Source organism: Sorex fumeus, unplaced genomic scaffold (genome assembly GCF_029834395.1).
Source record: "Sorex fumeus unplaced genomic scaffold, SorFum_2.1 ptg000014l, whole genome shotgun sequence".
NCBI classification, from domain to species: Eukaryota; Metazoa; Chordata; class Mammalia; order Eulipotyphla; family Soricidae; genus Sorex; species Sorex fumeus.
The window spans coordinates 7,122,860-7,135,844 of NW_026606071.1; the positions used below are offsets into that span (position 1 = coordinate 7,122,860).

The following is a 12,985-nucleotide window of genomic DNA, read 5'->3' on the forward strand; positions in this document are numbered from 1 at the left end:
AGATCACTAGAATAATGATTCTTCTTCCATTGAACTACCTGTAGGTGCATGAAAATGCACCCAAAGAAGGGAGAGATTTATTATTTACTGAATGTCTTTTATGTTGATAAACCTAATAACATCATCCAGTCAGCCTATTAGCACCATTGGCATGGATTGTTAATATACTGTATCAATCATAATAGGAATGGAAGCTTGCATATGATTTACCATCCCTGTTTTCGTGGAATTTCCTTTTACCAAGTATGCTCTCATACAATATAAATTCAAGTGTTAAGGATGATTCAAATAATGGTATATAACAATCCCGCATTTTACTGATAATGTAGATTTTCTCTAACTATTAAATGAAACTGTAAGGAAATATACTTTAAAGCATTCTCCTCTATTCATAAGAACACAAGAAGAACTGCTTTTATTCACCTGCATATGTTGTTATATATGAATATAAATGTAATTTGATTTCCTAGTTAAAAACTCTGGAAATCATAAACCTTCTTATTGATTTGTTTTGATGGTTAAACGCCAACCATTGCATATCTTTCTATATTGTAGCTGTGCTTAAGTGATTGTAGCATACTCTAGGCTTATAGCCTGTGGTACATAATTTCACAGTTTCAAAATTGTTGAGGGGAAGACCTTCCAGGTTTAAAGAAGTTATAGATCAAATATAAATCTCATGAGCACCCACAGCGGTCTACTACCATGGCAGGAATTTTCCCGTATATTATTTGCTCTTTGCCATTAAAATATAACATGTTAATCGGAGACATTTTTGTAGGAGTACAGCAAGGACCTGCTGAACCTTTAGGGTTTGCTTGGTGTACAAGATGAGTATGAGGATATTTTTGTAAAAATACAAATTCACATTCTCCAGAACAGTAATTGGCCTTGTATCTTTTAGGTGCAATAATCCAATCCCATCCAAAAGCTTCAAAATCCACGGTTAGAGGGTAACGACAGCATCGAGATTCTGTTGAGTGTTCATCACAGTCAAGCCCAAAATCTCTTCTGGATCTTTTTGGCGTGTCGGTGACTTTGACTTCTAAAAAGGGATTCTGTATGAAAGGGGAGAAATAACATTAATAGGTCCCATGAAACATTTTTTTTACCTCAAGAAGTTATTGAAGGAAGAAATAAATCATCCTGCTCACTCCACATCTGTTTTTACAGACGGTAAGTTTTCATTTTACTTTCTTGCAGTTTTTTTTTTAAAGGCATTGCAACAAGGAATTTTAATTTACTCTAATTCTTTTAAAGGATTGTGGCAGCAGTACAAACTTTCCCATGGACAGCTCTATGGGCTTTTAATTTTTGTTTTCCTTAGTTTGAATGCATGAATATCTAACACATAGTAGATTCTGTGAAAATATTTATGGGGAAAAAGGAGAAAGGAAAGATTAGGGAGGGAAGCTATCAGGAAAGGAAGGGGTTAACTCCTCTCTTCTCATGCTTCTTTTTAAATATGTTGATTGACTATGTTTGATGACTCCTGGAGAGAGTATACCTGTCAATTCTCTGTTCCCTAAGCCTTTACTCAGGGAAGCTTGGATATTTAAAGCCAAAGCAAAATTTGTACCTTCAGCTCTGACTGGACTTAATGGGGAAAGGAAGATAGAGTGATGAAGGTGGGGCTCAATGTACTGGGTTAAAACAGAAACTCTAAGAGAAGCAAGGACTAATTCAGAATATGGGATATTCCCTTTATTCTTTTTCACAAAAAATTTCTTTAAATATTTAAATAATAACCTGCCAATATTTATCCTGCCCCAATCTTTTAATGCACCTAAGACTATATGCAGAAAGAGGTATTGGTCACTTTAGCCATTTAATAGTAATTAAAATCTCTCTCAGATCAACTTTGATCATTATGATGCACCAGTAAGAAACACATTTTAAAATATTGATAGTAGTTTTCTTATGTCAAAATAAAAATAGAACTGATAGTTATTGTTCTTTAAAATTACATTTTAGGGGCTGGAGAGATAGTGCAGTGGGTAGAGTGCTTGCTCTGCACGTGGCCAACCCAGGTTTGATTCCTGGAACCCCACCCATATGGTGCCCCAAGCTCCACCAAGAATGATCCCTTGGCACAGAGTCAGAAGTAAGCCCTGACTACAGACAAATATGTTCCCAAAACCAAAAATAGGAAAAAAAGAAAATTATTTTCAAACTAATATTTTCTGGGTCAACAATGTATAGAATCCTTAAATATAGATTATTTGAAATTTTTTATAATAATTTGAAGAGTATGCTCTCACTTAAAGTATGTCTGACTTACAAATTTATTGTTAGGATAACTTAATAAATTTCACTTAATAAATTTTAAAAGATAGCATTTATTATTTACAGTATAATCTTTTGTTATAAATTATATCACCAGGTGGAAGTAAAATAGGTTAATGTTAATTTAACTTCTTGAAATCAGAAATAACAGAACTCCAGGTTGACTGAGAATCTTATCTAAATTTATAACAAGTTTTCTAAATGCTTTTATTCTATTTTTATAATTTATATAGTAGTATTATCTGCTTAGTGGATATTACACTTGCACAAAAAAAAAGCTCAGAAGTAAACTGGTGACAAAGGTTAATTAGTCCTATTTTAAATGGGGTAATCAACAAAGCAATCCAAACAAATATAGGTGCATCAACAACCTGCAAACTAATGAAAATATAAAGAGGGTGTATACATGTAGCATATTTCATAAAGTACAAATCTGAAAATATCATATTTAGTTAATTGCTATAAATAAAAGTATTTTATTTTAATTATAATTTTAAAGTTTGTTTTCTTATTGTACTAAGCCCCAAATTTCAGCATATATGTTCTATCCTGCTGGGGAAAAAGAGTATTAACTTGTGAGTATGTATTTGACTTCATTATGAAGATTTCACATTTTTATGCATATAATCATATAATATAAAAATATAACATTACCAGTGAAGAGCATTTTATATCTCATTTTCAATTCAGAAGAACTCCTTAAGAAGTTAAGAACTGTGCTTAAACTTTTTTCTTCTTATCTTCATGCAAAGTAAAAGTATCAAGAGACTGTTTCACAGGATATGAAATTGGACCTCTGCTTTTATTGGGTACAGGACTATCATTGGGGTGAGAGACCTTTGCCTGGCTTGTGAGTAATGGTAGATTGGTAGTTATTTTTGTGTTGCTATTCATTCACAATATGAATAAAAAATAACGCAAGGTTTTAAGAATATATATTTATGGTTTATCACTTACCAGCCCATCCTCTCCTGGTCCTGGGAAGGTTACAGCCAGATCATGACCATTTTCATCTAAAGCTTTGATTTCAATGCCTAAGTTGGATTCAGGTTGTTTGAGCCAATTTTGCAACACTGTCTTCACATCAATGCTCTGCCAAATACCAGTGCCTGGGTTCATGTCAAGTTTCAGAGATCGGATTCCAGTATACCTTGTACCGTCTTTCATGGGTTTGATGAGTCTCAGGATTTGCACAAACACTGTTGTAGGGTTCTTAACGGGCCTCAGATAGATCCACAGTTGGGCCTTTACTACTTTATTGTATTGTATTTTAGAGCTAAATTTAAAGAAGCAACATTTAGGTTTGCCTTCCACTTGCATTAGAAGATCGGCTATAAATGAGTAAGAAGGAAAAAAAACACTGAAATTATTTGTTATAAAAAGTGAACAAATCCCTCCATATGTATTGGTATTTATTTTCATTAGAATGATTGATTGCCTTGTTAGTCTTTTTAAAATGGAAAGCTCTATGATTTCATTCATAACTCAGAAAAATATCAGAGATAATAGACACTCTGGTTTTCCTGCATTTTTTAGATCAATGTTTTTTTTTTTTCCAGCTGCTCATGAAGAATCTTCTCCCTTTTCTCAGACCCCTGAACTAGAGGCAAGTTCTCTGAAGGACTCTACAGTGGATGAAATTTTAAAATGATGATGATTAGAGCAAACAAGAGACACCATGGAGGAACATCCACTTAGAATTCTTTGGGAATCTGAGTAGTTACACTTACTGAGCAGCTGTACCAATCAGTCTGGAAGAAGGAACCCATCCCCCAAGCCTGAATTACCTGGGGACAAGACACACTTAAGCAACTAGCTGAGCCTTGGAAACCAGTAGAAAATTTCATACATCTGCTTTATTTTGGCTCGGAATTGCCTTTTAAAGGAAAGAAACTAAGTAGGTAATTAGTGCAGAAATGTAAATGTTATATTCAGTCCCAAAAGTGAAAAAAATATATTGTTTAGGGTTGACTGTCAGTGCAGTATGGAATTCTTTAGCAATTTCTCCCCTTAAGTTTTCTAGGATTACTGATAAATAAGGTAAATTTACTTGAGGTTTTTGTTACTATTTGATTTCAGACTAGTAGAATCTCAAGGGAAAATTGTTGTCGCATCATAATTTGATTGTTTGATAAAAAAGGACATTTTAAAACTGTTTTCAGCCCAGTCTGAAGTGTAAAACGCTCTGTATAAAGCCTTATTCTTGACACATGAGCAGAATCTCTCTTATATTGCCTTCCCTGTCTGCCTATCCTTATCATTTTGAACAGATTGTGAAAGGGATGGCATGAAATACATTATCTTTCAGGATCAATTTAGATTCCACAGATAATAGTTCTCCCTCACATGAATAATAAAACATTAGTTTAGGAGTTAATTGAGCAGTGAGTCTGCATGGATATATACAGATCAGAACCTCTGAACAATAGTACCAGAGGCCAGGTATAAGTAAGAGTACATGAGCCATAGCCTACTTGATTTAAAATGTTTATTTCTTTGACATTTTTTGATAAGTGATTTATAATTATCATTATGCACTCTTTACTTACTCATTTCTTGCACTAATGCATTGAATATTCAATAATTGCTCATACTCTAGTGTAATTATTTTGAAAATTAAATATTTTCATTTGTGAAGAATTAAAAAACAGATATAGTTTGAATAATAGAAGTCTCTCTGGGTGTTCAGCAAATACTCAGGGTGGCTAAAATATCTATCTACATAATTCTTCCCTTTCCTAGTCTGAATGAAAAAAAAAAAAACCCTTGAATTACAAATACATATTTCAGTAAACCAAATGCAATTAGAAAATTTCATGTAAAATCTTAACATTACTTGAAATATCTCCCAGTTGCTGCCTTGGTGACATTAAGCTGGAAAAGCATAAGCCTAAGCATAAGATATATTTGCCATATTGAACTAAATAACAGGAATGCTGTGCAAGCATTTTATGTTTTAAAGCTTTTGTGACTCTGCAAGGAAACAAATAATGCAGCAGATTTTAATCTGAGTATATTTCTCATGAAATCTTGAAAACAAGGAAACACTTTCCCCTCGCCAACAGCTTGTTAAAAGAGCCTGAAAATAGATCTGTTTCTCATAAACACTAGGGCAACAGTCAGCAGAATTGTTGATATACACTAACAGGACTACTTACACTCTGTAGGCATAGTAATGATAGTTTCCGTCGTGGCGTGGTAATCATCATCTTCTAAGGAGCCATCACTGCTGTCATCTCTCTGGACATCGTACTGATCAATCAGTTCCCGGAGCGGAGGAGCTTTGGGCAAAAGTTGTCTTATAGCATCTTTGCTGATGTTAGGAGCTGTTTCCAGGCGGAGTTTACTGAGGATTTGAATTTTTATGGCTTCTATCCTCGAAGATTTAGTGTTTTGCCTCCAAGTACATGCGTTACACAGCCCCTCTGTTTCCACATTTTCTTTTTGCTCGCTGTTCTCATTTAGATTCACTGGACCCGCAACAATCAGTATAAACAGGTAAATATAAACACAGATTTGCAGTTTTTGCATGGTTTAAGAATCAGTGCAATCTTTCCCCTAGTTCTTATTTCTTCCTTTTCGTTTGCTTTTGCTTTTGAGTAATACCAAGCAAGGTTGTAATGCCTGTACAGTGTGAGGACAACTTACCACACCAGTGAATCTTTTATACTGTATTCCAAGTGGCTTTTTATATTCCAACTTTGATGAGACAAGTGTCGTCAGGATCTATGATTGGCTCTTGCTCCACAATGAATCTCGCTGTCAGAGGTTAAAACCCTCTCTGTCACAAGTCACCAAACAGTATTTTGTTACAGTCAAGGCTGAGCTGATTCATTTGACCACTTTATAAAAGAAATAAATCTGCAAATAATGAAAGCTATACGTGACATTTTAAAAAATGAAAGTACATTAACAATAATATAAACCACACTTAAATCATGTTCATCTTTATATGCAAAACTGAAGTTACAATTTAAATAAGTCAATCTTGATTTATACTACATACTTAAAATATGAAGTGTCATTTATTCAAGAGTTAGTGATTTTATATTATCTAAGCAAACAGTTGAAGTGAAAGGAAATTTTTTTGCAACAAAGTATTTTAGTGGTCTGTAATTAGAAAAATAAAAATTTAAATTAGGAAGATCTGAGTTTTCTTTTAAAAAGGTTAAGTTTGTGAAAATTATTTTGAAAAAAGATTTTCAGCTTTAGTTTGAGAAATTCATTTTCCTGACTAATTTGTTAAAATTATTCTTTATGATAATGCCATATTATACTTGGACATGGTTTTAAGTAATATTTTTTAATAATATTTTTCATAAGTACAAAATCTACAAACATTTTGATATTCAGTCATTTCATATCCTGAAGTTGCCTATTAATATCACTCAAAAATGTGTTCCCTTATTGTTTACTACCAAGAGGATAATATCAGCTAGTTAAAAAAAATCCCAGTTTAGAATAAAGAAATAATACATTTTCTATCTGGCAATGTAGCACTTACTAGTCTGTCTCTGACTGTCAGTGATAAAGATGGTGTGATATCTCTTTCTCTGAATTATATTCAGATATTATGAACTCTTAAATGAGAAAGTCACTAAGGAGGGTGGCCCATTTTTTGGTTCCCCAATACTATGTTAGGTTTTCACCCTTTCAGTGGTTTCTCATTTTGACCAGAGGGAAGACACCTGGCAGGGATTTGGGGTCTGATGTGGGAGCAGAAAATAAGAGTTTTTTGTTCTCTAAATGTCAGTGGCTTCTGTAGGGATCAAACTCCCAGCCTTAGCTTTGGGAGATAGAAGATCTAATCAAATGAACTATTGAAGAACTAAATAAATAGCCAGTAAGAAGCAGAAGCTGTTTCCAGGCCACAGATTTCTTTTACTTATTCCTTCTTGGGAAGCTAAAGACTCCTAAGAGACTTAATCCATTACTTTTGTTTTACTCTAAGAGAAACCAATGGCTCATATCAAATATTTATTTTTTTTAGGTCACTTCTACCACTTTGGTTCATTGTACACTAATTTACTGCCTCAGTGCACTAAAATGCAGCTCAGTAGCCTGAAAAGTTAATGCATTTTCATCAAATTCTTAAGAGCTATCTACATCTCTTGAGAAAAAATGGCCTTACATAATGCATTAGATTTGCCCATCATTATAGATTAAGGAAAACCAGACACAAACCAGATGCCCCGAAGGTTTTCAGATGCCCTTTGTTGTGGGACAATATTAGATTAGGCTCATAAAGTTTTATTTGTTTTGTGTTTTTTTAATACATAAAACTTTATGATGTTTTGATAATTGTAGCATATGCTTCTATACTTTTTAAAAAAAAAAAAAGAAAAAGAAAAATGATTAGAATTGCACAACTGTTAGGAATTCAGGCTGAGTCAGATAGACTTAGTTCAAATCTCAACTTTGTCATTTCTAACTATGTAATAATGGATCCAATATTTAACTTCTTTAACCTTCCATTTCCTCATAGAGTTTCTGGGGGGATGTAATTTAATAATGCATGCAAATTGCTGAATATAGCAGCTGTCATATAGTAAGTGATTGATAACTGGTATGTCAGTGGTCTTTGTTTCTTGCAGAGGGGCTTGAGAATATCCTGACATTTATCCTCCACGTGAACTAGAACTGCTTCAGGGTTGTAGTTGCCAATTATGCACCCACAAGGGGTACCTCTCTGGGTGTCTGAAGCAGCCAGCCCCGTAATTGAAGATAGGTTCCAATGCTTCAGTCTTGTTCCCTGGAAGAAAGGAAACAAAGGTTGGGCATTTACACATACAGTCAGTGCTTATTATTTCATATTTGCTTGCTTGCTTACAAATCAATATTCCAGGTTCTGCTGTGGTCACTCATGGACATGGACATGTTTTAAGAATAACTGAGATTTAGTTTGGGACAATCAGAAAATTCTGAAAATGACAGAAACTTTGTGACACTGAAATGTACATTTGAAAATTGTTAGTCAATTTGGTGTGTAGTTTTCTACAATCAAAAAAAATAAGTTGCCATATTCTTGATTTCTTGGTTGTTTTTTTCCTTTTGGTTTTGGTTTGGGGGTCCACCTAGCAGTGCTTGGGGGTAATTCCTCCACTTATCAGTGGTTGTTCTTGGGGCTCTGCATTCCAACTCATAGATCTCTCTCCCTAGCACTAGAGTATACTTTTGTAGTACATTTTTATTTATATAAAAATACATATGTTAGATCAATTTCTTTTAGATTTGACATATAGTACTGCTGGCAATGAATTCTATGTTAACAGACTGTATCTATAATTCATATACATACACACATAGATACACAGAGTATGTTTTTATATAAGATAGTTCTGTGTGTGTGTGTGTGTGTGTGTGTGCGCGCGCGCGCGCGCGTGCGTGTGCATGCGCACGTGCTACTTGGGCCCAGCAGTGCTCAGGTAACTCCAGAGCGATACTCGCAGGTGTTGTTGGGGAGCACATGGTGCTGAGTTTTGAACTCAGGGACTCACACCTGCTCTACCCCTTCGAGCTCTCTCTTAGCCCAAGTAAATGAGATATATAAATGACACAAAACAAGGTTTTATATTAGTTGGCTGATAAAAATGTTGTGGCTAGAGGCTTATGGGAACCTAATCTTGTATTTCCTCTAGGAAATTCAGTACTCACATATTCATTGTTGGTTTGGCATTCACTTTCTTGACCATAAAACTACTGAGAAGCATGAGAATCAACTCTATTGAATTGAAAGTTTTGAATGAGGTAAGAGGTAAGCACAACCTTTCAAAGACATGGATTCCTTTTCAGCTAGAGGCATTAAAGCTTTCCAAGCCACCAGAGCAGAAAGGTTCACCAACTGTAGAAGCTTTCACTGTGGCCTGGCTGCTAGGTGTCCAGCTTTGGCTGCTTTCAAAAAGGAGACAGGACAGTGGGTCATAGAATGTGTGAGATCCTTTTAGTGTATGTGACTCCTTCCAGTTGGTCTTATTGGTCAACCAGATTGTTGGCTTTGCCCTAGTTTGACCATCCTTGGTTTGTGTGTATATGTATTTATGAACTTAGTGTTGTTGGTGCTACACCTGGTGGTACTCGGGGATAACTGTGCCCAGGGGTTACTCCTGGTAGTTCCAGGGACACATTTGTGCCACTAAGGATTGAACTGAGATCAATTGCCTGTTCTATCTCTCTTGTACCAGTTTCACCATCTTGGAAAGTTTCTTTGCATGAGAGCCAGTTCTTTCTTAAGATTTTTCTTTTTTTCCCCTCTATCCTTCTTTATACCGAATGGAACTTATATTTCTATAATTAATATAGCAATCAGACATCTCTCAGGTTTGTTACAAATTAAAAATTCAAATGAACTTGAGAATACAAAGGATATTTTCCAGGAAACATTTATGACTGAAAACTTGTAGTGTCTGAGAATTACTGAATGTCCTAACATAAAGAGTTGCCAGAAGTTCGATGATGATGATGATGATGATGTCATCAAATAAAAGAAAAGGATGCTAGGAAACAGAATAAGAATGAATCTTTAAAAATTCAAGGTTGTGGAGGGGAAACCCATAAAGTTCTATTTCCATCTGGTCATTATTTTTCTAACGATGGCCCTTCAGGGGGGACTGATAGTACAGTAGGCAGCCTAAAGAGGACCCTTTTGTGTCATACTCTGTTGATTATGCTTAAAGTCAGAAAAATAACTATAATAATGCTCAACTCACATGGCTGCACGAGGAGGGACTTGCACTACTTTATTGATATGCAATTAGACATAATTTCTGTGGGCTATACAAAGATGAACAAAACTCCAAAGCATTCTGGAACTAGAGAATCATGGTTTAAGACTTGAAGACAGGAACCCTGGAACTGGAGTGCTGCTATTGACATTTTATGTGACCTTGAACGAGGAGTAAAACTTTGATTTTTTAATATGTGTATGTATTAGTTCATTTATTACTTTGTGAAATATTCTGATGACTAGTATATTATTATACAGATAGAAACTGTGCCATATTCTGAGAAAAATATTAAACTAGGTAGAAACACAGCTCTCATGATACCTACAGCCAACAGTTTCTTTGGATAAATTATTAGGAAATTTGATTAAGTAAACTCTTTTGGCTGAGGTCTGTCCTCTAACAGCAGCTCTCAAGGTTTTGGTAATAGACTCCTGTTGTTTTGTTTCATCTTGGGGTCACATCAGCCCCCTCCCCATTTGTTAATACAATCAAAAGTTATTTGTGATCCTCAAATTTTGTATTTGTATGGATCATATCACTCAATACTAAATTATGAATTGAAAATGGGAAATTTTAGAAGTCAGAGAGATAGTACAAGTACTAAGGTGCATGCCTTGTATGTGATCTCCAGCTTCATATATGGACCCTAAACCCCACGAGAAGTTATTCCTGAGAGTAGAGACAGGGATAAGCCCTGAACACCACCCTAATGATCCCTTCCACCAAAGGGGAAATTTTAGGATAAAGACACAAGAATTTATTTCACTATTGCAGGCAAATATTGCTGTCTCATATCCTTGAGACTCTGAAAACCCCCATTGCATACATAAGGAAGAATTTGGCAAGACAGATTGAGCTATTTTCCATTTGGAAACTAGTCCATTTTCCAATTTTCCATTTGGAAAATAGCTCAAAAGCTGGAGCACATGCTTCACATACAGGACCCTGAGTGTGAGCTCTGCATTACACAGTCCCCAGGCATACTGGGAATGACTTCCCTGTGTGCACGTACGCGTGCACACGCACACACACACACACATACACACACACACACAAAGATTGAAAATGGCAAGAAGGTCAACATATTTATGTGTATAGTTTTTCACAGACTTCACAGACTCTCTAAAAGGAATTCCTGGCCAATACTTTGAGAACCAGAGCCCCAAATAATGATTTTTATGCTACTTCAGTGAAATGCTTTTTCCTCTATTTGAAGTTCCTTCTAGTACCAGTGGCTTTGCTCTTAACAAGATACCAAATATGTTCATTTTTAAACATTGCATATTTACTTACTAGAAATTATTTGCAAAAGCAGAAGTGTTAACATTATTATAATCACCAACACAAACTTATATGTCATGTAGAGACTAGATGTTTGTAGAATAATTCTGGGGCATACACTGAAATCAGTGGTTTTGAGGAATTTATTTTTTATTGAAATAACATTATATGATAATATTATATAAGTTTCAGACATGCATCATGGAAAGTTAACGTGTCTATATACTGTGTTCAGATCACCAGCGGATTAATTGCTTCTTGTCTTCAGTTCAGTCTAGATATGATAATATTCAGACTATGCCTGTCCTGATACTGTCTCAGGTGCTTGTGCTAAATAACAAAGACTTCATATCCCCTATTTTCAGAAGTAGAAATAATTCAGCAAACCTTTAAAGTTTCGTGATTTCTCCCCTTTCTTTCCAAAGTTGGAACTTTATTTATTATATATATAGCTATAATTTGAGTTTCTAGCTTCTTTATTGGAAAAAGTTATTACAAAGTAACAAAGTTACAGATATAATTGTGTATTTCTCCATTTCACAATTCTCAAGTGTTTGTTTTGTTTCCTTTCTTATCTTTCCTTCTCTTCCCTTTTACCTGCCCCCACCCCCAAATTGTCTGGGAGCTCTTCAAAAGCAGGGAATTATTTTGAACATATTTGTCTCTTTAACTCTTGTTCCAATACCAAACATGAAATGTTGGCACAGACTGAACCAATAAATGCAATAAATGAATGAGTGGGCATCTTTTTTTTTTCTTTTTGGGTCATACCCAGCAATACTCAGGGGTTACTCCTGGCTTTGCACTCAGGAGTTACTCCTGGCAGTGCTCTGCGGACCATATGGGATGCTGAGAATCAAATCTGGGTTGGCTGCGTGCAAGGCAAATGTTCTACCCGCTATACTATCGCTTCAGCCCCATGAGTGGTCATCTTATCTACAAGAAACTTAAAACTGCTGTCATCATTTAGTTGATGTATAGGCTTTCTAAGTGACTCTGGTTGTGATTTTTGTTGTTGTTGCTGTTGGGACTATTATGCAGCATTTCTTTTGAATTCTCTTTTACTCAGACTTGTCAGTACTTGTAAACGCCTCAGACTTGTAGTCATTGTTGGGTAGACTTCTTCACACTCTGCATATTCCACTGGAGCTTTTCATTGCAGGCCTGTTAGTAACAAGAGACAACCGAAGAACAGGGACCTCCCTAGATTGTCTCTATCCATGGAGACAACAGTGTTTAGGACTACCAGCATCCTGATCCAACACAGGTCAGGTTAAGGTTAAACAGAATTTAAGGGGCATCTATAGTAATCACAGAGAAAATAAATCTTAAAATGTAGTATGTGAATTTGTTTGGCAAAGGAAGAATGATAATCATTGCCTTGACCAGGAAGGAAAACTGCAATTATATATATCACAGTCTTTATCTTATTTTTGATAAAGTACTATTTTGTTCAATTTTATGTGTGTATCTGTGGTTTTGTGTCCACAGTGGATACTGTAAAGGGACTGTTACTGGCTCTGTGCTCTATGCCTGGAGGACCATAGGTGATGGGTGCCAGGGATTGAACCTGGATGACTGCTTGCAAGCACCTTAACCCTGGTACTATCTCTCAGGACGTTAAGTCCTGAGTTTCTCAGTGATCTTTTATGCCTTCTTTTCTTCAAGCCAGAAGATAGGAACTTTATCCATAA

The 12,985-nt window shown here is 35.3% G+C and overlaps 1 protein-coding gene across 1 annotated transcript; it reads right to left on the reverse strand.

The window, feature by feature from the left end:
- Positions 1–483: 483 nt before the first annotated feature.
- Positions 484–5,918, reverse strand: MSTN (myostatin). The gene is made up of 3 exons (XM_056111800.1): positions 5,445–5,918; positions 3,244–3,617; positions 484–1,058 (listed from the first exon to the last, which is right to left on the reverse strand). The coding sequence occupies exons 1-3, from the start codon at positions 5,815–5,817 to the stop codon at positions 678–680; spliced, it is 1,128 nt and encodes a 375-aa protein (XP_055967775.1). The 5' UTR covers positions 5,818–5,918; the 3' UTR covers positions 484–677.
- Between the last annotated feature and the right edge of the window lie 7,067 nt (positions 5,919–12,985).